The sequence below is a fragment of the Protopterus annectens genome, chromosome 4.part1, assembly GCF_019279795.1.
Source record: "Protopterus annectens isolate FY-2018-M chromosome 4.part1, PAN1.0, whole genome shotgun sequence".
In the NCBI taxonomy this organism is placed as follows: Eukaryota; Metazoa; Chordata; order Ceratodontiformes; family Protopteridae; genus Protopterus; species Protopterus annectens.
The window spans coordinates 957,447,840-957,475,721 of NC_056734.1; the positions used below are offsets into that span (position 1 = coordinate 957,447,840).

General features: G+C 39.5%; 1 protein-coding gene across 1 annotated transcript in view; it reads right to left on the reverse strand.

Annotated features, from left to right (window-relative positions):
* PRSS56 (serine protease 56) overlaps positions 1-27,882 on the reverse strand; it is a 2,212,799-nt gene that overhangs the window by 517,312 nt on the left and 1,667,605 nt on the right. Inside the window, exon 12 of the mRNA XM_044070672.1 lies at positions 19,108-19,282. Coding sequence (XP_043926607.1) covers positions 19,108-19,282 — 175 coding nt within the window. The remainder of the gene's footprint in view (positions 1-19,107; positions 19,283-27,882) is intronic.

Consider the following 27,882-nt stretch of genomic DNA (forward strand, 5'->3'; position numbering starts at 1 on the left):
GGTTTACTATATCTCTGTTGATTATCTCCATGATAATTCTTTCCATGACTTTACATATAAGACTAGTGAGACTTATGGATCTGTAGTTTCCAGGGTCAGTAGATGTCCCACCTTTGTGCAGAGGGATGACCGTTGCCTTTTTCCAGTCATGAGGCCCAAATCTTGTTTCTTTTGTGTAACAATTTCTATTTTGGTATTCTTGGAAGAGGTAATAATGAAGGATGCTTTTTTATCATGATGTGTATGTGAGTGAAGAGAATTAGTTTTGTTTTGTTGCAGGTTAAGAAAAGCTGTGAGGTAGTCAGACAGTTTTTTTATAGAAGTAAAGGATTTCTGTGTGAGTTTTTGTGGGAAATCAAAGTTGGTCAATGAACAGATAACAGTAGAGTTGTCTGCATTCTGTACTAAGGCAACATTCTTACTGGCCAGTGCAAGGTCATTAATAAAGATGCTGAACAGGATAGGTCACAGTATGAATCCTTGTGGGATCCCAACTGCAATAGGGAGAAAGGATGAGATGTCAATGAGCCATTTTACTACCTGGAGTCTGTTAGAGATGTAGCTAGAAAAACAGAATACAGAGGAATTGTAAAGGCCTAGATTTGAGAGCTTTCTGTAACAGTATAGGGTGGAAGACAAGTCAAACGCTTTGGATAAATCAAGAAAGAGAGCAGGTGCAAGTTTACTATCATTTCTCTTTGAGCTAACAGTATTAGTAAAGATACAGAGGGGAGTGGATATACACTGGTGGGGAAAGGAGAGAGGAGTGCATTTTGTGTGATATAGTGTAGGAGATGGGTCTGAATGTACTTCTCAAGTATTTTTGATAGAAGGGAGAGGATGGCAATGGGGATCTAACTGGAGAGCTCAGTAGAATAACCACCTTAATGGATGGGGAGGATGTGACATTTTTTCCATGCAAAAGTACATAAGATTCATTGATAGAGCAGTTTGTTAGAAAGAAGACAGGGTAAGCAATGTCCTCTGCTGCTAATTTTAGATATTAACTAAGTAGATTGTCTCCTGCTATAGGAAGGTGGGTTTTATTTTAAGCAGTAGCATTTCAATGATAGCAATGGGGGCTGACCTTAGAGATGGTGTATGGGGAGTTATTAGAGTTTGCAAGGTGTTCAAGGCATTGTTTTGAGTAGAGCTATTAAGTAAGAAGAGACTGATTTAATGAAGTTAGAATTAAATCCATTAGCAGTGTGAGCTGAGTTACGAGATTTGAGTGAAGGTAAAAGCTGTGTTGAATGGTTAGGACTTAGAAGTTGATTTATGGAAAACCAGAGTAATCTGGGGTTCTGATAATTTTTATTTTGAAGTTGGTGTAATATATTTTTTGCCTAATTTAGTATGGTATTTGGCTCTGTTTTTAACCTCTCTGAATTTCTGATAGTTTGAGTTTCATTTGTGGCCCAAATTTTCCGGGCAGAATCTCTATGTTTCATGACATGGTTTAGACTTTTAGATAGCTAGGGGGCAGGATTTGACTTAACTCATGTTTTCTAAGTAGGGATAGTTCATTTAGAATTTTTAGGAATACATTCTTGGAGTGAGAAACAATGTCATTATGTGGTAGGTGCTTTAGGTGCGTCCAGTTATACTGTTTTAGCTATGTGATGAATGAGTCTTTGTTGAAATTTGAGAGGTTACAGTACACATTAAAGTGGTGCTGTTTCTGCATTTTTGTTTGCTTTTTTATATAAAATATAGGGAGATGGTCAATTAAAAACTCTGAGAAAATCCCAGAGATAGAGATTTTACCTGGCATAAAAGTGAGTATCCAGTCTATTGTGTTCCCCTGCTTATGTTTATTGTTGAAGTGAGTGGGAGTGGTGATCGGTTGTGTTCCGGAGGCCATGCTTAACTAGTGTACCAACTCTATTTCTCTTAGCTGCTTTTTGCTATAGATACAAAAAATATTATTATAGTCCAAGAATGATTGTATATACATCTTAAATAATGATTTTAGGCATAAGCATCTCTTGTTGCCAAACTGTAACTGTTATGCAAAGCAGTTTCCTAGTTTGACAAGCAATTAAATTTGTATGTGTGTTGAAAGAAAAGAGAGTAGTTATAGTAGTTCACAACTTTTGTTATAGCCCATATCTTGCAGTGGAGTAAATAACAGAATGATAGATTCTGTTATTGTTGGCCTCTTGAAGTACACGACACAACATTTATCCAGGCTGAAATTCAGGCCAGTTTCTTTTAGCCCAAGAAGAAATTTCAGCCATGTATCACTGTCATTAGTTACTACAAAGCCAATCTTGCTGTTATCTGTATATTTATTTAGATAACAATGTTCCTTTTTCGAACTGTAAAAAATATAGCATTAAATAAAATGGGACCCAATACAGAATTCTGAGGGGATTCCAGAGTTAATGGTAAATATTCTGACGATCTTCCATTTATTATAACCAATAAAATCCAAACAGTGAAATCGGGTAGAAATCACCAGTAACCAAAACACCAGCATGGCCAATAGGCAATCCAAATATAACTTTATAGAGCACTTTTGCTCCTAAAAGCATGGAACTTCAACAGAATAAACAGTCTTAAACAAGCAAAGCTTAAATAAAATGAAAAAAGGTCAAGTTCACAGTTACATCATTCATTTGGCTAGCTTATCAACTTTAAGCTTGAAAACAAGAGCAATTAAGATGTATTCATTAATCCCAAGAGGGACACCTGCATTCAATTTAATTTGGCAAGCCAAAACATCATCCACCCAAATTTGTACAAATTGATCTTTTTGTTGCTCAATATTTTATGAGTTGCTGAAAAGTCAGTGAATCAAAAGCCTTTGCAAGATCTACATATATTACACCTGTGGGCAAACATTCGTCAGGTTACAGAACAGTCTGATTATAGAAATCTGCAAGGGTAATTAGAGTAGCTCTACCTCTAAAAGTACCATGTGATTATTAAATTTATTTCTAATATACACCTGTCAAAGCACTTATCCGAAAAGACATCACACTAATGGATCTATAATACTTAATGTTATCCCACCTTCCAGTTTTGTAAATTGGAGTAATATGAGATCATTTCCATGGATGTGGTGCAATATGATGGCACAAAAGTTTATTAAATATCCCATACTTCGATAGCAGGGATACTGTCTGGGATATTTTATTTAAGGTCAGAAATACAATTTGTTCAGTTATTGTTGAGCAAGAATCCCCAAGCTGGACTGTCAGTTCTTTAATATTTTCTGTTAATATTGTTACAACTGTAAAAAAACGTATTAAATTCATTAGCAATACAGACAGTGTCTGTAATTTAGGAGCTGTCCTCTGACATTGTACATATATCTAACTTAGATTTGCAAGATCTATTTATATATCTGCACTTTTACTAGCTTATCAGTCTAGCACTTTACCGGACTTCTTGTAGCAATTATTGTAGCACAAAACAGTGCTACCAGCACTAAACTTTCTACAAGGAAACATCTCCAGTACTTATTATTAATGGCCACCCCCTCCAGGCATGTCTAAAGGTCAGTTTCCTGTGCTTTCTCTTGTTAGCCTGGTGAGCTTGGGCATCCTGAAGCAATGTAGCATGTGCCTCATGTACACTGACAACCCTCTCCTCTTACATCCCAACACTCAGACTTGTAAGAGATGCACTTATATATCCAAATTGGAAGCCATGCACTTTGCAGCCAAGACCAGAATAGCTGGTCAAGAGGAAAAGGTCAACACTTGCACCACACCACATGGAACACATAGCCCTCCAGAACACACACCAGCAATGCCTTCACATAAAAACACAAACCACACACCCACCTTCACAGAGGCTCTCAATAAAAATCTACCCAAACAGCAGAGACCTCCAAAGCAGAAATGCACTCGACCACCACAACACAACACTAATCATGAGATACATAACTCTCCTAAACAGTGTGACACCCAACCAAAGACCCTAATGCAAAACAGCATGCCCAACACACTAGTCATAGGTGGACTGATAGTGAGGCACACTGATGTCCCACTCACTAGGTTGAATAAGGAGAAAGTAACAGTCAGCTGCCTGTCAGATGTCATGATCTGCCACATAGTGCACCCACTCAGGTCCCTCAACAGCAGGTACAAATATAACTTTGTCAAGGTACATGTGGGTGTGAATGACCTGAGATGTACCTCCCTGGACTTCATGAAAAGAGACATGGAGGAGCTCTCGGGTTATGTAGGCCAGGCAGGTATGACCCTAGCCCTGAGTAGCATACTGCCATTACCCAGAATGATACTGCAGTACAAGGGCAAAATGATTGACTTCAACAATTTGTTAAATTTCTGGTGTCATTCTAAGGGGATCCAGTATCTGTCTTCCTGGGATGACATGATTGACAGACCTAGATGCTTTGCCAGAGATGGCCTGCATCTGTCACCCCTGGGCTTCCAGATACTGGCCAAGGCTCTTGCTACCCCTATAGTGCCTTTTTTAGGCTGTGTTCCAAAGACCAAATTACCACTGTAACATCTATAAACAAATGCAAATTGAGGGTCATGCTGCTCAATGCTAGAAGTTTAAATCTCAAAGTGCACTCACTCAAATCACGCCTTAAAATGGAGAACATCGACATTTGTGCTGTTACAGAGACCTGGTTCAAGGGAGCACAAAGCACCCCTACACTATCAGGCTATAACTCATTCCATACCTTTCAGCTCCAGAACTTGGACTGAAGCTCCAAAGGCGGTGATGTTTCCATATTCATAAAGGATGCACACACCTCTGGACTGGTAGCCCAACATGACGTATCAGAGATACTTCAGGTGCAGCTAACATTGGGTAAGACAGTAATTCAAGTTGTAGCCTGTTATAGGTCCCCATCCATGAACCAAGACTCACACTCCACATTCCTAAGCACCTTGGAGAATATTAGGATCCAACCTAACACTCTTATACTGGGTGACTTCAACTACCCCTCCATTAACTGGGAAAACTACTCATGTACCAATATACTTGTCCAACATTTTCTGGAATTCATTAATTCCAATGCCCTGGACCAGCTCATTTTTACCCCCACTAGAGGTAGCAACATCCTTGACCTGGTCATTACTAACATGGGTGACTGCTGCTTTGTACCAGTAGTCAATCCCTCCCTGGTTAGATTCGATCACAAACTAATCACCTTGGAAATCCACATCCCTCCCACCCATCCCCCACAAATGTAACCACCATGAAAAACTTCTCCAAAGCTAATTTTAGGCTCCTAAAAACAGAGGTGGCTAACTTCACAGCACCCATGCAATTGGAGAACAGCTGCAAGACTGCTGAATCATACACTAATGCCCTGTACGGACACGTACACAAATGCATGGATCTCGCCATACCCAATAGAACCAAGACGCTCTCCTCCAAAAAAGGAATCCAATTTGGTGGTGCCCTGCCATAAACATACTCTACAACAGAAGGAGGAAGCTGATGAGAAATAAGGTGAAGTCCCAAGACTGGAAAAACGCCCTTATCAGCCTCAACAAAAAGTTAAGATCCCTCATCAAATCCTCTAAAGCTAGCAATGAAAACAAAATTGCAGCAGATAGTAAAGACAAACACAAGGCCTTCTATAGTTATGTAAAGAATCTCCACAGCAATACCCAGATTTGCTCGGAGCTGTTGCACAGTGGCACCTCCTATACCAAGCCAACAGATATTGCCAATATACTGGCTGACAGATTCAGTGCCAACTTTACCCCTCTCTCCCCCACCAAAGGACCAATCACAATACCAGTAGATTGCCAGGCACCCAGTATTACTGCTATACAGGTTAAAACAACACTGCCAAGAATACAGCTTCTATAGGACCTGACAATATCTCTGGCTGTGTTCTACATGATCTACAGAGTGAACTGGCACCTCACCTGTGTGCCATGTTCAATTACAGCCTCACTTCAGACTTTGTCCCTACCGAATGGTGCACTGCTACAGTCATCCCTTTCTACAAAGGAGGAGTGACTACAGACCCTGGGAACTATTGCCCCATTAGCTTGACAAGTTTGGTATGCAAAGCTATAGAACGCATCATCATGGACTTAATAAACAAAGATATAGGGAACCTCCAAACTCTGGATCCCACACAGTTTGGTTTTGTGAGGGGTAGCTAGATCATGCCTGCTCAACCTGGTCGACTTCTTTGAGTCAGTCACTAGAGCTGTGGATGAAGGCAAGGTAGTTCATGCATCCTACCTTGATCTGGCCAAGGCCTTTGATACCATTCCACACTCAGGAATCATAGAAAAACTCACTAAGCTAGGCATCAACACCTATATCAGTAGGCGGGTTGCAAAATGGCTCACAGATAGAACCCACAGTGTGAAAGTAGCTGACTCCAAGTCAGACTGTTGACCAGTCATGAGTGGAGTCCCACAGAGTTCAGTCCTGGGTCTACTCCTGTTTGGTATCTACTTCTCTGAAGTTCAGGCCAACATGAAGGGACTCTGGCTGACAAAGTTCACAGACGATTGCAAGTTGGGAGCCATAATTAACTCCCCAAGTGATGTTGACATCCTACAGAAAGGTCTCACTGAGACCAATGACTGGTGTCAGAACCATGGCCTTAAGCTCAATGCCAAAAACTGTGTCATCATCCCCTTTGGGAAAAACCTAGTTCCCATGAATTACCACATCGATGGTGGTATACTGAATGCAGAATGTGTCATAAGAGATCTGGGAACACAGGTTGGCAGCAACCTCTCTTTTGACCACCACATTGCCACTGTGGTCAGAAAGTCCTTCTATGTGACACATGTCATTACTAAGGGTTTTGCATCCAGGAAGAGAGAAGTCATTGTCTCCCTCTACTCTTCCACCATTAGGTCAATCATTGAGTACAATGCCCCATTTGGCATGTACCTCACTAGAGACCTACAACAACCGGAGAGGCCACAAAAATACCTCACAAAGAGGATCTTAGGCCTTAAACACTTGCCCTATATGGACAGACTCAAAAAACTCCAACTATTCTCTGTCTCATATCGCCTACCTAGAGGCGATCTCTGCTTGACTTACAAAGCCATGTCTGACCCAGCTCTGTTAGAAATGCTACATCTAAAGAAATCCCAATCCCTCCATACTACATGCTCCAGAGACCTCATTACCACAATCAACAGAACAAGCTGGAGGGACAGGTTCATAACCCAGAGACTGCCCATGCTATGGAATAGACTTCCCATACATGTCAAGCGGAGTGCCTCACTGGCCGTCTTCAAGAAAAATCTTGATGAGTGGATGGGAAATAGAAAATTCACCCCGGGGATCACTCTAGTGGCTCTACTTGACAGAGGCACTGGGAACTAAAGTCGGGTGGCATGATGCCAGGGTAATCCTATGGGCTAGGCTTGTAAAGGCTCCAGGGCCATTAGCCTAGTACACACCTATGAACCTATGAACCTAATATTCTTAAATATTGATTCATAATTACACCAAAGATAAATTTCCTAAATCTAGTAGTTGTGACAGGGAACATTTCAAGTAAATGCTTCAGAGTTGTGATGAGAGTTCCCTAATAGTTCTAAAATATGTACTTTATTTATGTATCATAGTAAGTTTGCTAAATATAATATCCAATACACTTTACATGCATTTATAAATTGTGGTGTGACAGGATATTAATGATTTTTTTCTAAAAAAGAATGTTTTGCCATTTCTGTAGTCCACTTTATGTTAGCAACTTAAGTCCCCTAACTGCAGAGCATTTTGTACTTCAAGTAAAGTGTCTAGATTGGTTTGGACTGAGAAAACAAAATATCACCCTAACTGACTTAACTGAAGTTAAACCAAGAATAAAAACTGTGGAAAGGGAATTATAGACCAACAAAACAATCCCACTTCCTCTTTTATATATTTCTTGAAATTCTAGAATGTTAACTCACTGGGATTCCTTGTTTCCAATACAGTTTTTTTTTCTAGTTTTATTGATCAATAAGACTTTTCATCTCGAAGTGTTTATTACCTAACCCAGGAGCATTACAAAAGTAGCACTTTACAGACTAAGTCCAATTGTGTTGAACTGAGACATTTTGCTGTCGAGTATAAGAAAGGCTGTAGATTCACCAAATTTTTTCTTGGTACAAAATTGTGACTTAGGTTATTACATTTTTAGAAAATATTTTCATGTCATTAAGGCAGTCCTTCCACAGTGTGCTTGCCTTGATATATATAAACAAACTGTCTGTGTTAAAAAGATAATCAATCATTCTTTTGGATGGAATAATCTCACCGAGAGTTTAATATATTATTTTTCATGCAATTTAATGATGCAATATACAATTTATTTGTGCTAATATGTAATAACATTTCTGTATACGTAAGTCTAACTTGTGACTGCCATTGTGCTAATTTGAGGCTATCATAAATTTTAGACCAGGCAGTGCTGAGACAGCCCAAATTTATTTTACTAATTTTATACAAGTGAAGTATCTGTGGCATAATCATTCTGTCATCTTGTTCTTTGTTAGTCATTAACTTATAATTTATCCTTTGACTGTCTTTCCCTTCAATAAGATTTGTCACAATTGGGGTATCAATACTAAATTATGTATCTAACATTTGATTGAGTTAGCACTAACCTGAATACAGTTAGTAATAAGGTTTCCACCTAATGCTCTTCTATTCAGTTAATGCTTCCTTGTAAACATATTCTCTTCAATGTCATTACTCCTGACATCCCTTGGTCTTTTTATTCATTTGTTATATGGCATAAAACTTTATCATTACATCGGATTCCTCATTATGAGGAACTGTTATTAGAGCTTTACTGCGTGATGTAGTGTTCAATTTATCTTCTATGATGATAGCTAGTTTTGTATTCTGTTCAACCAAAGGCTGAATACAAGCAGTAAGAAGATCATCTGTGTTGTTTCCTATCTCCTCTACACATTCTTTTATATTTTTAGCTGGTCTAATTATTATTTCTGGATATAATTCCCCAGGTGTGTGATTATTGCTCTGCAAAAGGATTGCTATATGGTTGTCACTGAGGAGGATGATTTTGTTCTGTCGGGTATTCCTGATTCCATGCAGCTATATCAATGCTCATATAGTACTTTGGTGTAGGTTTGGACATATGTGCCAGTTCCTATGGAGGGGGAAGGGGCTGTGAAGCTGTTTATACCTTCCCTCAGGAGGTTATAATCAGCTTTGGAGAAGTTTTTTTTGGTTTGACCCTAGCTGGGGGGGGGGGGGTAAGTCGGGAGAGATGGTGACTTTGAAAGTGACTGCTATGTGGTCAGATCTTACCAAGGATGATGACACTGTAGGGATGCTGCAGTGGTTACTCATGTTGGTTAATACCAAGTCCAAGATATTTTCACCTCTTGTGGGGGTGTCACCCAACTGGTCAAAGGCATTTGCATAGACAAAATCAAAGAATCTCTGGGCATTTCTGTTTTGACATGAGTATTTCTTCCAATCTATGGTTGGATAGTTAAAGTCACCCAGGATCAGGGTAAAGGGTTGAATCTCTATAGATTCGAAGAGGTCCAGATAGGCAGAATGGGCATTTTGAGTCAAAGTTGGAGGCCTATAGCTAGCTATGATTTGAATAGGGGTCTTGTCAACTGTTAACTGCACATGGAGTATTTCCTGTGCATCATACTGTCTGACCAGCCTAGAGGTGTGTATGTCTTTTATATATAATGCAATTCCACCTCCTTTTGGTTTGCTGCCCACGTTTTGGGGTCTGAATGAATGATAGGATGAGTAACCTGGTATGGCTGGGGTGCTCTCTGCAGCTTTGAACCAGGTTTCTGTGACTGCACAAATTTCAGCTTCTTCCAGGATTAAGAATGCTTGAAATGAATGCAGTTTCATGTTTAGACACCTAGCATTTAATAGCATGACCTTTAATTTAAGTTTTGATGAAATTTTCATGTTGGTAGTTTTGACCTCATGGCATTGCCTAAAAAAGGCACTATAGGGGAGGCAAAAGCCTTTGCCAGGAGCGTGAAGCCCAGGGGAGACAGATGCAGGCCATCACTGGCAAAGCATCATGGTTTGTCAATCATGTGATCCCAGGCTGTCAGGTATTGGATCCCACCAGAAACTTAGCTAATTGTTAAAGTCAGTAATTTTTTGTTTGCATTGAGCCATCATTCTGGGCGACGGTTGATTGCTGCTTAAGGCTAGGAACATACTTGCCTGGGACACATATTCAGCGAGCTTGATCATGTCTCTCTTCATATAGCTCAAGAGGTACATCTTCAGTCCAACATGCACTATGACGGAGTCATAACAGTACCTGTTGAGAGACTTGAGTGCATTGATGATATGGCAGATTCTGCCACCCGACAAACAACTAACTGTGACTTTCTCCTTATCCAGCCTGGTGAGAGGCACATCTGTGTCCTCCTTATTTCTATACTTGTCTAAAGCCTTCAACACAGTTTGTCACAGTAAGCTTCAACTGCAAATGTTCTCATTAGGTCTCTCTCTGCATACCTTTCTATGGTTCAAAAGCTACCTATCCAATAGGTATCAGTCAGTAAAATGGCACTCCACCTTCTCTCCATACCTCCTAGTCGCCACTGCTGTACCACAAGGTAGTATCTTTGGTCCCTTCCTTTTAACATTGTCACTAACACCCTCCACACATCCACACAACAGGCCTCCCTAATACAATACACAGATGACTTCATACTCATATGCACATCTGACAACCTGGCTCATCTCTAAAAAATTACTCAGGAAGATTTAACAGACATTGGAACATGGCTTTGTAACTCATGCTCAAACCTCAAAAAAGCAAACATCTTTCTTCCCCCAAATTCCTCTCTTATAAAAAACAAAATTTAAAATCCTTTCCTTTAATTATACAGCAATTGAAATCATGTCTCATAACAAATTATTAGGGCTGATAGTTGATGATGATCTTAAATTTGACATACATATACAAAATTACTTAAAAAATCACCAAAAACTAGGGATGCTTACAGAGCCAAAAATGTTTTTCACCAATGCAATTAAATCTGCACTTGCCATTACTCACCTCCTCTCCTTACTTATTTATGGTGCTCCCATCCTTACTAACATCCAGGCATCACAAAAATCTAAACTTGAAAAATGTTATGATAAAGTTGCTAAATTTGCAGCAAATACTCCCTTCAGAATCCACCACTGTATAGCAAAGTTGTGTAAAACCGTAAGATAACAATAGATGTCCTTCTCTTCACTGTTCCATTATTATTCACTGAAGGGATCTCCTGCCAAGGATAGCCCAATCTCTGGTCAGCATGCCAAACTTTTAGATCTTATAGGCACAGTACATCACACATACACTTCCCGTGTAAGATGTAGGGCATAAAGGTGACATACAGATGCAAATGCGCAGAACTGAATTGTCCCAATTAGAAGAGAACACCCCCAGGCCCAAAGGAGAACATGTACATCCAGAAGGAAAATAACTGCAAAAGTTAAAGTAAGGGAGGTCCACTTTGCCAGGACGGTGGCCAAAATACAGGTTCAAGTGGTAAAACAGAGGGAGAAGGAGGGAGGCAGCAAATACTGCAACAATGAAGAGAAGGAGATCTACTGTTATGGTAAGATTTTACACAACTGCACTATAGCCTTCCATATCATATTTGCAATATTCTTCACTGAAGGGAGAGTACAAGAGCTAAGGAGAAGGCGGTTTGGAGAAAGGCACACAGTAGCCCTAAACACCCATGCAAAACTTCGAACAAGTTGACGACCAAGAAGCTGACACCACAAAGTTCGAATAATTCCGCAAATTGGTCTTTATTGTAAAAACACCCCACAAAAGTCACGTATCACAAGCGCTTTCACTAGGATATTCCTAGCTTTATCAAGTTGCTGAACCTACTCCACCAACTCTACACAAACTCCATGCAAAACTTCCCTTGCACCTGGAAATAACATCCACTTTATAATACTTAGTGAAGTAGCTGTCTTAAAGATGGAACTGGTATCCAAACCCTTGAAAAAATCACCAGAGGAGGCATGTGCCTTAACAGAGAAAGAAAGACATTTGCCATAAAAGGAATAAAACAAGTAAATGGCCTTAGAAATCCAGGAGGAGACAGTTTGCTTGGAAACATCCAAACCCAATAATCTGGGATAAAAGGAAACAAAAAGCTGCTTAGACTTGCAAATAAACTTTGTTTTACAGAAAATAATATCTGAGCTGTATATACAGGTCCAAGGTGTGAAGAATCTTCTCACTGGCAGACAGCACAGAAGGAAAAAAAGTGGAAGTTGAATACCCTGATTACGGGATAACTTGTTATCCATTTTGGGCACAAAAGAAGATTAGTACAAAGAGAACACCCTGCCCCTGCGAAAAATCAAAAAAGGAGGAATAGTCATGAGAGTCTGGAGTTCAGACTCTCTCTAGGCAGAAGTAAGAACCAATAGCTGAACAGTCTTCCAAGTACAAAGTTGCAAGGAAGCTGAATTTGCAGCTTCAAAAGGAGCTTGAGTCAATTAAGTACAAAGTTGAGGTCCCAAGAAGGTGGAATAGGTTTTCTTGGAGGCCTGATATGAAAGCCACCTTTAAGAAATTGCTTGACCTCAAACCAAGAGACCAAATAAGGATTCAAGGGGAGACAAGCGGAGATTGCTGACAAGTGATCCTTAACTGAATAATATGCCAAGTCATTATGGAATAGCTCACACAAGTAAGACAGAACCAGAGGAAGCCCCACAGAGAAAGGATCCTGATGGCAAGTGAGGTACCAAACTGAAAATCTTTTCCAGTTGGACATATATGATTTTCTGGTAGTGGGTTGCCTGGCCTCCTGCAGAACCCAGAACACGTCCTCAGAAAAGAAGTGCCTAAAAAGAATCAAAACCCTATCATCCACAGTGTCAGTTGAAGAGAGGATAGATAAGGATGAATAAGACACCCCTTGTCTCATGTTAGAAGATCAATCCAGTAAAGTAACTTGTGGAGACTGCCCCTGGCCATATGATGAAGAAGGGGGAAACAGTGTTGTCTGCATCAAAAAAGAGTTACTAACAAGACTTTTTTAAGAGTCCTGTGTAATCTTGTGCATAACCATGGCAACAGAGGAATGGGAGGGAAGGCATACAAAAACATTCACTTCAAGGAAAAGGCAGGGCTGTTTACCTTCCAAGTCAGATCCAATGGACTACATCCAAGAAAACTTTTTTGTGAAGCATACAGTTGTGAGCCTGTGTTTTGGTGATCGTGCTCTGATGGAAAATAAACCACCTGAAGAGCCACTTGATAGCCGATAGATAGGTCTTATGCCTGAAGAGCTAATCTGCAAAGGAAATAAGACTTCATACCCCTATTTGTGGTTATTGACGTACCACATCCTGGTGGTGTTAACTGTGAAGACATTGAGTGGGCCAGGGAGGAAAAGAATGAAAAGTTGGCAGAGCCCTCATCTCTTTTATGCAGGTATGACCTGACAATTGCTGAGAGGCCAGAGACATTGAACTTTCAGACGGCCACAAGAAGCACCTCACCCCTGGTCTGAGGTGTTTGTGAACAGTTGCTGAGTAGGAATTAGCGCCTGAAAAAGTAGTCCCAGATTGTGAGAGAGTTACTGAATTATTCTCTGTAGCTTGAGTATGAGAAAAAGAATCAAAGGAACAGGGAAATCCAGAGGGTGGCAATGTTGAAGCCACACTGACTTCCAGTACCACTGGAGCATCCTCATATGGAGCCTGGTAATAGAAAGCATGTGACTGTTGGAGGTCACACTCCAAAGATTCCTGTGAAACCCACTGGCCATTAGAGAGGGCAGAGGAAGGAAACTGAAAAAAGGTTGTCAAAGACAAAATTTGGGATCAGGAAGAGAGCCAACATGGGAATCATATGAATTCTGTAACCAAGAAAAATATGATCCTGGGATGGCATAATAACTGATATTTTGAGATTGATGGTGAACCACAAACTTTGTAAAAGTAGTTTGGAGATCTTGCAGGAGACTGCCAGGAGAAGGTGCCTGAATAAACAGATTGTCCAAATAGTGGGATAGCTGACTCCCTTGAAGCCTGCAAAAGACAGTCAGGAATGAGGCATTTGGGGAACACCCTTAGGGTAGTAGAAAGATCGAAGGGCAAAGCAGATAACTGAAAATGAGAGGAAGAAATAGAGAAACATAAACATTTCCTGAAGAGACGGTGAATGAGGATGTGAAGATATATGTGCTTGAGATTAAGAGACACCAAGAATGCCTGGGGAAGAAGGAGAGGTAACAAAGTCTGAAGAGACATCATCTTAAAAGAAAGGACCTTGCGAAAAGTTTTGAGTAGAGAGAGGTCCAGAATTGGTCTCAAAGTCCCCTCCTTCCGAGGAACTAAAAACATGCTGGAGTCAAAACCCTTTCCCACTTGGGTGGGTAAAACAGGTTGAACTGTGATACAAAACGGAATGCAAAACCTCTGAGAAAAGAGGAGGTTGGTCTTGAGGAGGTTGCCAAATGCCAGAAACAGCAGTAAGGGATTTCTAGACCATGAAATACTCCTGACGAATGATGGACAGCACCTAAAAGTCTGAAGTGATCTGTTGCCAATTTGGTAGAGACAGAAAAAGGTGGAGAGACAAGGGGACATGGCCAAGAGTAAGAGGTGGCAAAATGTCAAATAGAGTCAGGCTTTTCCTGAAAAGAAGGCTTCTGAGAGGTAGGAGTCTGAGTGGACTTAGCAGGGGGAATATGCCTAGACCCCTTCTTCCCTTTCGGAAGCTCATGAGACTGCCAATGTATAAAGGTGGATTCAGAAGGTGGCTTTAAAAGGGTAATTCCTCTGGAATTTAAGAATAGGTAAGATAAAAATATGCTTGAGGTCCTGCATGGCTTTATCCTTATCCAGCAGAGACTTAAACAGGTCAGCTGCAGCTGTCCCTGAAAGAGTTTGATTATCCAGAGGAGCATCCAAAAATTTGGTTTTAATATCATCATGGAAAGCTTGAAGATGAAGCCAAGAATTATGCCTCATCACCAAACCAAAGGTAGAAGCCCTGGAAGACACATCAGTCACATTGTAACTGCATTTGTGGAGTGACGGGTGAGCTGGAAGTGGACCCAATCAGGGAAAGAGCTCAACCTCTCCTTTAAGAATCAGGAAGGTCAGACGCAAGCTTAGCTACCTGAGAAAGGAGAGTCAAGACATAGCTGGTTATGTCTGCTTGGTAATTAATAGCCCAAAAAGACAGGGTGGCAGCAGTATACACTTTTTTACTCAATCTTTCCATAATGCTAATGTCCTTATTCAGAAGCAAGAAGCTCAGAAGATGGCAAGAGCTTAGAAGGCTTATTAGCTAAGGGTGAAACCACTGAAGGGTCAGCAGAAGGGTACTTGTACAAAAACTTGCAGTCCTCAGGCACCTTGTAAAATTTGTTAGGTGTCTTAGGGGCTGGGGGCCAAGTGTTATGAGCAAGAGAGCAGCAGAAAAGTTACCTAAAACTGCTGCCAAAACAAGAGGAACTGCAGATAACTTAGTTTACTCCATTTGTAAAAGCTCATAGTACTCCTTTTGGATGTCAGAAAACTGAAGCAATCCTACTTAAAGTACTCCATTTTATGAGCAATATTGTCCCCAAAGGATAATTCTTCCAAGGGGAATCAGGGTTCAAAGAATTCTCTTCCTTTGAACCATAGTCTATAAGAGAAGGAATTTGAGAGGAGTAAGATAGGGAATCATTCCCTGAATCTAAGTCCTCTTTCAAGGAATCTGGATCCCTTGTCCTTTTAACAGGAGTGGAAATCCAAGGAACAGCAGAGACTGACACCTCTTGAGAAGACTTCAAGTCCATTAGGGCCATTAGGATACTGAACAAGCCCTGAGTAAAATTCTGTCATTCACATTTGGGATCTTTAGCAATGGGGTAAATGTGTTAAGTCTTTTGCTTTTCCTTAAGTGGGATGTCTACCTTAATGACCCTCAGCATTTCATTCCCTTGGCAAGATTCAATTATCATAGTATGAATCTCTTCCCATACCAAAATTTGAGGAATCCCCCTCAGCCACTCAGAAATAATCAGCCAAGGTTCCACCTCAATGTCAACAACAGATGTTTGAAAAGCCCCCAAAGACATGTGAAAATTCAGATCCATTCTGGCCTCAGATGGGGGATGTAGCAGAAGAATATGAGGCAAGCACCAACTGGTCTTCACAGCTTTCAATAGCTTCTAGAGAGACATTTGATGGAGGCTAGACAGCAGCAGGATCAGGCTTAGATTTTTTGGTTTTCTTTGTGGAAGAAGGCTGACCCTTGGGATGGGAGGATTCTGCCACAGCACTCTGAGACTACAGTTTAACAAGCTCGTTCTCAAGGTATATGGAGGGAGAGAAAATAAATTACTATAGAGGGTCTTAGGGATAAATTTTTGAAAGATGGAGCACTGTGTATGGTCGCGGGAAGCATCAAGGCAAAAGAGACACTTGTCATGATGGTCTTTATAGGGAATCTGCCTCCCTCACTGACATTTTCCATTTGGGATGACATGAACACAAATACGCAGCAATAATGGAAAAAAGGAGAAGAAATACCACTGGGGCTCTTAGCTGAAGATGGTTGGTAACCAGCACAGCAGAAGGGTGTTTAAACGTACATTTGACAATGGTGTCAGACTGGCAGCAGAGATATTCTGAATATGTGCATCTGTATGTCACCTTTATGGCAAACACCTTATGCAGGGAGTGTATGTGTGATGTGCAATACCTATAAGATCGAAGGACTTTGGTATACTGGCTGGACATTTGGCTATCCTTGGCAAGAAATCCCTTCAGTGAAGAATACTACAACAGTGATATGGAAGGACATCTATTCCATATATACAACTTACTACCTATAAAATTATCCAACATTCATCTGCTTGTCTGGCACTAAATAACATTCTGCAAAACTATGTAACCAATTAGTAATTATGATTCAATGACCAAAAACTCTTCTATGCCTAAACCTATCAAGTCTGTTTTGCATTATCTGCACTCATACCAGAGGCCTAGAATGCCTTATTTGTATCCATCAGGTCAATACCCTCTTTCCATTCTTTTAAAACCATTCTGAAAGACTGTTCTTGCTTAACCCCAGGATAAGCTATATCCCTAAATATGAGCAAGGATCTTACATCTCTTTACTATCCCTTCTTTAGTTGCTTCTTTACCTCAATCATTTTCTCTCCCCTGACTCTCTTTCTAAATATGTCATAACTCTGTTTTTTTCTCTTACTTCATATTATAATTCATATTTGTATTGTTCTAACTTACCTTTAATTTATCAATAAAATAACTAAAATTTCTCCAAATGCTACATTTTCATATAAGTCGTATCTATTCGTAATCAATGTTTTTCACATTATGTCTAATCTGTTATAATTGTTTAAACTGTAGATGTTTTGTATTACTTTTGAAGATTTAAAAATTATTGATCTTAAAATGTTTTTGTAATATTTTGACATTCCCAGTAATCAAATGTCAGTCAATAAATAAATAAATTTAATTTAAAGTAATAAGGCAGTCTACTGTTGGCTGGCTGATCCTTCGATCACTCATCCATATTAAATAATAGGAAAAAGGCAAAACACTGTTCCCCACATTTGAATAAAGATTTAGAGAGCACAGAAATAAAAATAACAATCTACTTTGTCTGTTGCCTTTAAAAGGACATGAGTAAAGGTACAAGTAAAACAACTACACCTGATTAGAAAACTGATAAAGTAATTTCTGCAGAAAGCACTTTACCATCTGCTCTAGAAAATGGACAAACTGCTACCCTCACATCTAATAGTATATGACACAGCCTTGGCTTTAACACCCAGGGCAATAATATGAAAACACAGTAGTGAAGGCTTAACAAACTGTGTACGTCTTGTTCTGTGACTTGGATATATTTTAATATTTTAATTTAACTCAAACTAAATCCATAGGAGGTCTAGTGAAATAGGTACTTGCGTATTATCACAACAAGATTCTGAACAGGACAAACAGCTCATTTCTAAGCTATACGCCTGCCGAGAAATGTTGTGAAAGTTTCTTGTGAGGAGAATATAATACTCCTTACATCTAATTTTCATAACATGTACCAAGCAACCAGGAGGGTGAACTGTCATAATTTGGTGAATTAACTGTCAGAATTCCACAATTCAACCTTATGAAATGTTAAGCACCTCAAAAGAAAGTTATGTTCGGTACCACAGTAGGCAATAAAATCTGCCTGCCCTAAACAGCAACTGACAGCGGCAGAATAAAAACTGGTTTGTAACTGCTGTCAGTTCTGGGAACGTGCCCTTCAGCTACTGTAATACACAAAAACGTGCTACAATTACAGCAGCAGAGTTCTGACAGGAGCTGTGATGGGATACCCACTCCTTTTCAAAGTAGAAATGCTACGTCATGTTACTATAGTAGGGATAGCCATGTGTAAGCAGAAACGATGTAGCCCACATCATTTTCACCCCGTGAAAAGATCTCTGTAAAAGCAGTCTCACAGCATTCATGTCATGCATGCAAGAAACAAAAGTTGAACTCCTGTGTGCTCATCTACCCCACACTGTTACAGACCTTTAAGGGCACCCCACACTGTTACAGACCTTTAAGGGCACCCACACTGTTACAGACCTCTAAGGGCACCCCACAATACTACAGACCTTTACAAACACCAATTTCCAATTTCCTAGAGAAGGAGCATGTTTGTAAAGCAAGTTCTTGCCACTGTCAAATCAGATCAATCAGCTTTCATTCACTCACAGTTGTCTACTTAACAAGTAGTTGAGGTGGCGAATTAGATCATCATAATTTAAGGATTTGTCATCAGTACTTGGAGTGCTTAAAGGTTTAAGCGGTCTGTCACAAATCATGAGATCCATGCACACGTAAACGTATAAACAGGTACTGATCTACTGTGAGTCACACATACAAATGAAAAAAAAGCTGATCTGCCATTCTGTCAAACAGAAACAAAGCCTCAGAAGTCTGCAAAATATTTTAAAAAGATTTAATTTAATTTTATTTAAAAGATGTCAGTAGTGCGGCTTTCGATCCTGGTTGTGATAATACACAAGTACTGTAAAACATTATATAGCATTTCTTAAAAACAAGCATGCTCTCTTATCTAATTCCATACTATTTTCCTGTGGTTTTGGAGAATAAAAAATGCATGCAGCATACCTGTAAGAAAAGATGTTGTTCATTGCCCATCTGACTTTTATTTGAAATGTTTTTATCTCTTATCGATGGCATCTCTTCAGTAGAGAAACTGTCCTGAACCATATTCAGCTTTTCAATCCACTCTGCCACTTGTGGTCCAACTTCTTGAAATAATGAGCCAGTATCTTTTATTATGCTGCAAGAAAGGAAGAAATAATGAATACAACTACCAATCCTTGATAAAATGAGAGAGAATGTAATCAAATTTTATCTGCTGAGCACTATTCATGGGAACAGAAAGAATAAAATTTTTTTGAAAACCACATTTATGCTAGACTGTATAAATGATGATGCCTGATACATAGAAAGCTCTAGATACATGTGTTGATGGCAGTGATACTGATACTCATGTCTTTCCTAATCAGTCTCAGCATTATTTACAGAGTATATGAGGCATTTTACAGTTCCAAAAAGATTTGCCATAGCAACCTGACGTATCAGCTAGGATTTTGTTGGTTCAGTTCATAACACAGAGCTGACACTCAAAACCCACTCATACCTTTTCAACTAGTTATGTAAAGAGATACACTTTTCTCATTCTGTTTTTTTTTTTTTTTTTTTTTTTAATTTTCATTGTCTAAAAAGTCTAATCCGTGGTGGTGGTGCTGCGGTAATGTTGTCGCCTCACAGTAAGACGCTGTCCGGTTTGATTCTCAGCTAGAGCGTCTTCTGTGTGGAGACATGCGTGAATGGGCATACCTTCGTTTAAGGTTGTGCGTCAGGGCTGGCAACTCGGCACGTAAAAATCAACTGCCAATCATTAGCGGACCGGAGTTCCGCTGTGGCGACCCCTAACTGGGCAAAAGCCGAAAGACACATTCATTGTCTAAAAAGTCTAGCTTTAGGCAGCAAGCAAATCTTATTTTCTTGTCCTATTTATTTATTTAGTGGGATGTTAGCTTGCTAGTTAATTATCTGTGAAAGTGGGGAGGGGCCTAGAATTGTGCTTAATATGGCATAGCCTAAACATAGGATTAGCTCAGTAACTCACAATTAATTTCAATACATTGAACTAAGCCTTCTGGATGACTAAAGGAACCATCAGCTAGTGTATAACCCTTTTTTTGGTCTGTTCTCTTTATTTTTAAATTCTAGAGTTACCAGATTCTGGCAGGAAGCAAGCAATGTTAATCTTATGTTTTTTAAAGTTATAGAAGTGATAGATTCAAGCAGGAACAAGCTTTATTGTCTTATTTTTGTGCACCTTTGGGATTTCTCAGAGTGGTTAGGTCAGAAATAGTAGTCTGCTATGTAATCACTTGTGAATATGGGAATGGGCTTAAGGCATCTCATTGGTTCTTCTTATGGCTCTTGCTATTTGCTCAAACCTGAGAGATGAGATCATGGGTTTGATCCAGAGGCAAGTTTGTTCCTTTTGTTTATTCTGGCAATTGGCATAGAGGGTTAAAGCTGTACTGTAGTTACTGTATTACAAGTTTTGATCCCCTCAATCTTTATTTGCCCACTGTGTAACCATGAGTAACTTATTTAACAAGACATTACTCCCTATTTTTTAACAATTGGGTATTATTATCGTCATTATTATTATTATTATTATTATTATTATTATTATTATTATTATTATTATTATTATTAATTTAGTTTGCTATTAAAATCATTACACTAGGACTTCCACTTGGTTGTTTTCCAAGGGTCACATGCTCTGCCCTTGTATATTTAATCTGTATTTCAATACAAGAAGTGTGTAGCATCAGCTTTAAATATTATAAAGGCAGTAACAGCCTTTTCAAAGGTAATCTCTCGACTAGTGGTCTTTGGGAAAACCAAGATGAAATAACACAGAGCAACGCCAACAGTTGCTCATGTTCATTAGAGTAAGGTTTGGGATCACAGGATAATGGCTTGACTTTTCTACAGTTTGAAGTGTCGATGTCAGAACTGCAATAAATTAGTAAAGGTCTGGATAATTTAACGTGATCTAACAGTCAAAGTTGGGATTATCATCATATTGGCATATTGTCTACTCAGAGGCGATCTCTGCTTAACATACAAGGCCATGTCAAACCCTGAGCTGTTGGACATGCTCCACTTAAAGAAATCCCAATCCCTCAGAGCCACGCGCTCCAGGGATCTAAACCTTGTCATTGCAATGAACAAAACATGCTGGAAGGATAGGTTCCTAACCCAGAGACTCCCCATACTCTGGGACAGACTGCCCATACATGTCAAGAATTGCGCCTCCTTGGCCCTCTTCAAAAGGAACCTTGATGATTGGATGGGAGATAGGAAATTCACCCCGGGGATCATGTCAGTCGCCCTGCTAGACAGGGGTCCAGAGAAGTAAATATTGTGGGAAGAAATATCCAGGGAATTGTTATGGCTAGACTTGTATAGGTCCTAGGGCCGATAGCCTAGTACCAACCTATGAACCTATAATAAAGTCACCTTTTAATGTCCATTCTGGATGCCTTTTTTAAACCTGAAATAGTAGAAGTTGAGTTACAATATTATTCCACCCTACTAAAAGTTAAATTGAAGGATATTTTAAAAAAAGGGAAGACAGAAACATTATCAGTCCTCTGTAATACCAGAGGATGGAGAGGCTAAAGCTATATCCGATGGCCTTTTTTAAACATGAGCAATTACTCTGGAAGCTCTTAAAGCTGTTATATCTAGGTTTGCAAATTATGTTTGATTTTTTTGCAATTACAGCAAAAATGTCAGTGTTTCAGCACCAGTGGTTTCCCTTCACTAAATTTTCCTGCAAGGGTTCCTAAGCTTTTGCCAAAAAGATTATACAAAGCTTGTAATCAGAAATTCTGTTTGATGCATGTTGTTGCCTTTAGGGAAGTATACACTCATGCTCAGGAAATGCTTCTGAAAGTCAATAAGGTTGATTTTTTTTCTCATGAGGTATGTTGTCAGTGACAGACTCAAACCTGTCTCCACAACTACATCACCTTTTTGACATAGTTGTGATACTTGGTCTTTTTTAAATAGCAGCAATGGCCCAAAAAGGGTTGAGATAATTGTACTACCACAAGATGATTCAACATTTTATACTGGCTATAGGGTCGGAACTTTTACAGTTACAACATATCTTACATTTGTGAAAGCAATGGATATAATGTGTCTGCAGACTGACAACCCTCATGTACAGAGACTGGGAGAAGAGGAAATAAAAGTCTTGGCTTTGCTGTACTTTACATTTACCAGTGTACAAATATATACTTTCAGATCTCAGCACTTGTGAGAATCTCAACAGCCATCCTACTGGAACATCAGTTCCTAGGAGATGGATGACATCTCACCCAGACTGTGATTAAGGCCTGATTTTCTCCATCACCTGGCCATGACAGTTGTGAGCTCACCGTGTGTGGGTCTGCCTTGTTACCTACCTCAGGTGCAGTATTGTGTGGAGGTGTTTTGGACCCAGGGATCAGTTCACTGCTTTCCTCATGTTTAGTTGCACTCTGAAGGTTGTATGGTTCATTACGATCAGTACTGAGGGATCAGCTCACTTTGTTCTCCTGTTGAATTGTGCCCTTTACAAGGATCTGCTTTGCTTGTTGAGCTGACAGAGACTGCAGATTCTTTTAGTTGACATCCACTAATTAGGACAATTTGAAAACCTGCTGTGTACAATATGTACAACTTCTACAGGGGCCAGGATTGTGGTCAAGTCTCCCACATTAAGTGAGTGCATTCCCTCCTATGAAAAACCTATTTGTGGCCAACCCTTTCCAAAAACAGGAATGGATGGACTATGCAGGTGTGTACTCATCAATGTAACTGACCCTTCTTCTATTTATTTATTTCCCTTTGAGAACTGGGAACATCTGACTGAACCAATGACCTATTTTCACAGAGGTTCATGGAGAAAAGCTCCAAAACAGATTCAAAAACATTTAAACAGTAGTACTTAGTCTTTTGGGCACCTGCTGTGGTGGTGCTGCGGTAGCATTGTCGCCTCACAGTAAGACGCTGTCTGGTTCGATTCTCAGCCAGAGCGTCTTCTGCGTGGAGACATGCGTGAATGGGTGTACCTTCGTTGAAGGTTGTGCGTCAGGGCTGGTAACTCGGCACTTACAAATCAACTACCAATCATTAGTGGACTGGAGTTCCGCTGTGGCGACCCCTAACCGGGAAAAGCTGAAAGACACAACAACAAAAACAACAACAACAACAACTTAGTCTTTTGGGCAATTTTACTTACGCTTTCAACTTCTACTCATTGTTTAGTACTTCTTATTTCAACTGCCAACATTTACACACACACACACACACACACACACACACACACACACACACACACACACACACACACACACATACAGCCAAGACACGCCAAGACACACACACACACACACACACACACACACACTATGGAATATGTGAAGGTATGGTATATAATAAGTGAAACAGCTTGTACTGTAAGTTTACAGAAAAAGTTTTAGTATAAGTAGTAAAGCCAGAAATCCCATTCACAGTACAGGAACACAAAGACGGTGGTATACATGTGTGATATAATACCTTTTATTGGACCAACATAGATTTTGCAATTACTCAAGCTTTCATGCTGACTTAAGTCCTTTGTCTGGAGTAATTAAGTTACTGTTATTAAATACATTGCTTAAACAGCCACTTGTGCCTAGAAAGAGAAGTCTGCCATTTATTTCCAATTGGCTTAAAAAAAAGAAAAGAAAAAGAAATGTTAAAAAGTGCTAGTGTGGAAAAAATGAAGCTCAGACTACACCTCAGAAAAAGACATTGAGTGTGACTGCGTGTGTGTACGAGAGAGAGAAAGACAGAGAGAGAACGAGCGAGAGAGAGACTGAAACTGTTGATGGCAGAGACACAGCATGGTATAAAAAGGAAAGTTTGGCATGTTACGTTACAGTTAGTGTTCATTTAGCACTGAAGATAGCACTCAAACTGTTTTGATATTTAATGAAACAATAAATCCCAACACAAGAGATATGTAGGGATATTAGTTAAATCCAGAGAAGGAAAACATGAAGTTCTCATTTTTAAATTGATTTTCTAGACAAGTAATCATCAAGACACAGATGTTTTGCCCAACAGAAAATGTGAATTAACAATAATGTCCAGTATACAATGACAAGAAAGTCAAGTACTGCCAAGAGAATAAGATAAAGGATTAGAATGCAAGGATGTTGTATGCAGTTAATGCACTACACAGGCTGTGGTTTAGCTGACTGGCAGAAAGCGAGAAAGAAAATGATGTTATGTAAGCAGCCTAAGGTACAGAAAAACATCAGAAATGGATAAAGGTACCTCTCAACTGTACAGATTTTTGCAGAATGTCCAGATTTTTCATAAAATTGTGATTTTCTGGCAAATCATTGGCAAGTCATTAAAGATTGAAGTCAGAAAATAATGACAGACATTTGAGTTTCAGACTTCATACCCTTCAAAAATTATGCTAACATAAAATCTGTTATTCTATCAGCTATCTAAGTTTTTGAGAGCAATATTTAAAAATCGTCCCTATTTTTGGGTCTTTGACTGTTAGGATTATACTGTTTATAGGCTCATAGGAGATTACTAGGTTAATGGCTTAACAGCCCTTACTTACAAACCTAAGCAAAGTAACAACATTTTATCTGATATATGGTCCTAAGGGGCATGAGGAATGCATAGGCTTGTGCCTATACCTTCAGTTTTTCACAGATTGCCCCTGTCCTGTGACATATGTGAGTTTATTTATAATACCAGGGAAGGAATTGTGTCAAATGCCTAGTCAAAGTAAGTGGTATGCACCATTTTACCCACATCCATTGCCCTAGTGACTTTCTCAAAGAAGTCAACCAGATTTAGTAGGCATGACCTGCCCTTGACAAAGCCAAACTGGGTTGGATCCAATGTCTAGAGGTTTTTTATGTCATTATTTATCAGGTCAATGATTATTCTTTCCATGGCTTTATGTATAAGACTAATAAAACTTATAGTTCTTTAATTTCCTGGGTCAGTTGATGGTCCCATTTTATAGAGAGGGATGACTGCTGCTGTCCAACACTCTACCAAGACAAAGCCGGTCCAGAGGCTGTGGTTAAAGAAAGATCCTAATGGACCTGATAGGTCCTGAATCAAGCTGTTTAAGATTCAACCACATATAGTGTCATAGCCCATCAAAACCATGTTTTTAGCTTTAGATAATGCAGTGACAACTTGTTCTTTGGTGATAATTGGTGGGGAAGTGGTGGAGTATATTTCTTGGGGGATAACTTGGGGTGATATGGAGATGAAATTTGAGCTGAATTTATCTGCCAGTAGATTTGCTATATCTTCTGGGTGAGTATAGGTGATGCTGTCTACAACTAGCTCCATATATTGTTAGATGGTGCCCTTAAGATTGTAGACATAAATGAAAAATGCCTTATGGTTATCCTTAGCTTTGGAGGCTATTTTTTCCTCAAAGTCTAATTTCACAGACTTGACTAGATCTCTGATTCACTTGTTTAGACTAATGAGGGATTTTTTTGCTCTGTTGTGCACTTTCGCTCTTACTTCTCAGCAGGATTTTCTTTCTTTTGACGTATAATCTATTTATACCATGAATCCACAAGGTTGGCTTGCTTTTGCAGGTTAACCTGGGCTTATTTCGGTCTGGTATTGCAGTTTCTGTACAGTTGTTTATATGGTTATACAGGGCTTTTGTGTATGTGTCCACATAGGCTTCTGTATTGTCTGGGTTTGGCAGAGCTTAGGAACCAGCTATGCTATCACTTAACAGGAGACAGTTTGTCTTAGAAAAGTTCTTAAAGTTTTTGGGGTTAGGTGGGTGGTCTAATTTTAATTTTATTTCAGGGGAGACTACTTTGTGATCTGATCTTCCCAGTGAGGACTCCCACTTAGGGGTGGTGCACTCTCTCTCATATTGTGAGTACCAGGTCCAAGGAATCAGTACTCCTTAGTGGGAGTGCACACTAGCTGTTCCAGGGCACTTGAGTTTACAAGAACAATAAATCTTTGGGCCTGCATGTTAGAGGTCATCTATTCCTCCCATTTAATAGAGGGATAGTTAAAATCACCTATGTGTATGGTATTGAGCTGGATCATGAGTGATTTAAGTAGCCTTCTCCTTATTCAGCCTAGTAAAATAGACATCACCATGTTTCACAATGGAGTCTCCTATGACCAAAATACTGGGTAAGTTATATGTGAGCACACTGGCATATGTGGGTCTTTGTGCCTGGTCCTTGATAACTGAGGTGAGTGGTGTGTGTGTGTCACTGACAACCTGTTTGTTGCTGATTTTTTGTCTGTATGTGATTGTCTAGTCTCCAGTATCACTGTGCAACTACATCTCTCACAAACTGTATTTGTCAGTGCCAGAATTAAGTGGCTGTTAGTGTACATGAGGCAATTGCTACATTGCCTCAGGATGCCCATATATACCAGGCTAGATGCAGAGATAGCAGGAAAGTGCCCATCCATGGTTTCTAATGTTTAATGTGCAAGGGATAAGAGTGGAGGTTGTTTGCAACCAGACAAGAGATGGGGGTAATCTACAACTAGCCTATCCAGTGATACCACCCAGCACCCAAACCAGAAGGTCTTTGAGCAGCAATAGTCCTAAGTGGTATAATAATTTAATCTAGACCTAAATAGTCCTAACTAAATGCAGCAATGCTGCTCTCTGTGCAAACCAGTTGCTCCATGAGTAGTGCATGACTGAGTCCCTGGTGGTTGTAACCACAGCTAATACTATGGGAAGAGCAACTTCATAAATTGTGAGGCTTATATACAAGCAGAAAAAGCAAGTTTTACACTAGCTATGCCTTAAGGGCAATCAGGTAAGCACACAATAAGCTTTCCACCAGCAATTCTCAGCTCAGATAGATGAAATCAGTCATCTTTAGGTTCATAGGTAAGTACTAGGCTAGCTGCCCTTCTGGACCATTTTAAGTCTAGATAACTTTCCAAATGTGATAATCAAACTCTGTACCTTGTGTCTATGAGGTGAACACCTTAACCATTAGACCAACCCTCCCTCCTCCTACCACAGGAGTGCAGACTTTGACCCTGTTCATATAAAATTACTAGTTTGGAGCCCAAGTGCTAAGGAATCCAAACAGATGCCTAATACTAATTTAAAAAACACTAGATAGTGTATTTAAATGCAAAAGAACAACTCTTACAGCAGTTTATAAGTGTAACTTTAAATTTTAAAGAAGTACAGAAAAGCAATAAATAACACAGAAATCTTTCATAGTATAATAAAAACAAGCAATGCAAGTGCAAAATTATACTTAAATTCATTTTTCTTGTAAAGGATGGCTTCAGATGTTAGCAAAAATCTCTCAAAGTCTCTGGTGTCATCGCCAAACGATGAGCAGCTCTGACCAGAATGTTGCCTTATGCCTGAACACAAGTGCTAATACATGCCAGGATTAACCAACATAAGCCTGATATTCTTGCTGTAACTGAAACCTGGTTTAAACCCAGCATAAACAACTCTGAAGTTATAACTCCTGGCTATAATATTATCTGTAATGACCATATAAAGAAGAAGGGGGGTGGTAGTGCTTTAATATTTCCCAACAACTACCACATTTCTCTTTACAGCAAACCGATAACAAAATTCATTTCAGCAGTTCTTCTTATTAGGTTCCTGAAATTAAACAATTGTAAACAAATATGTATTGCTGTTCTTTACATCCCTCCTGGTGACAATACAGCTATACTAGAAGGTATCATACACTGGATATCCGCAACAAGTCCACAAGAAACAATACTACTAAGTGATGT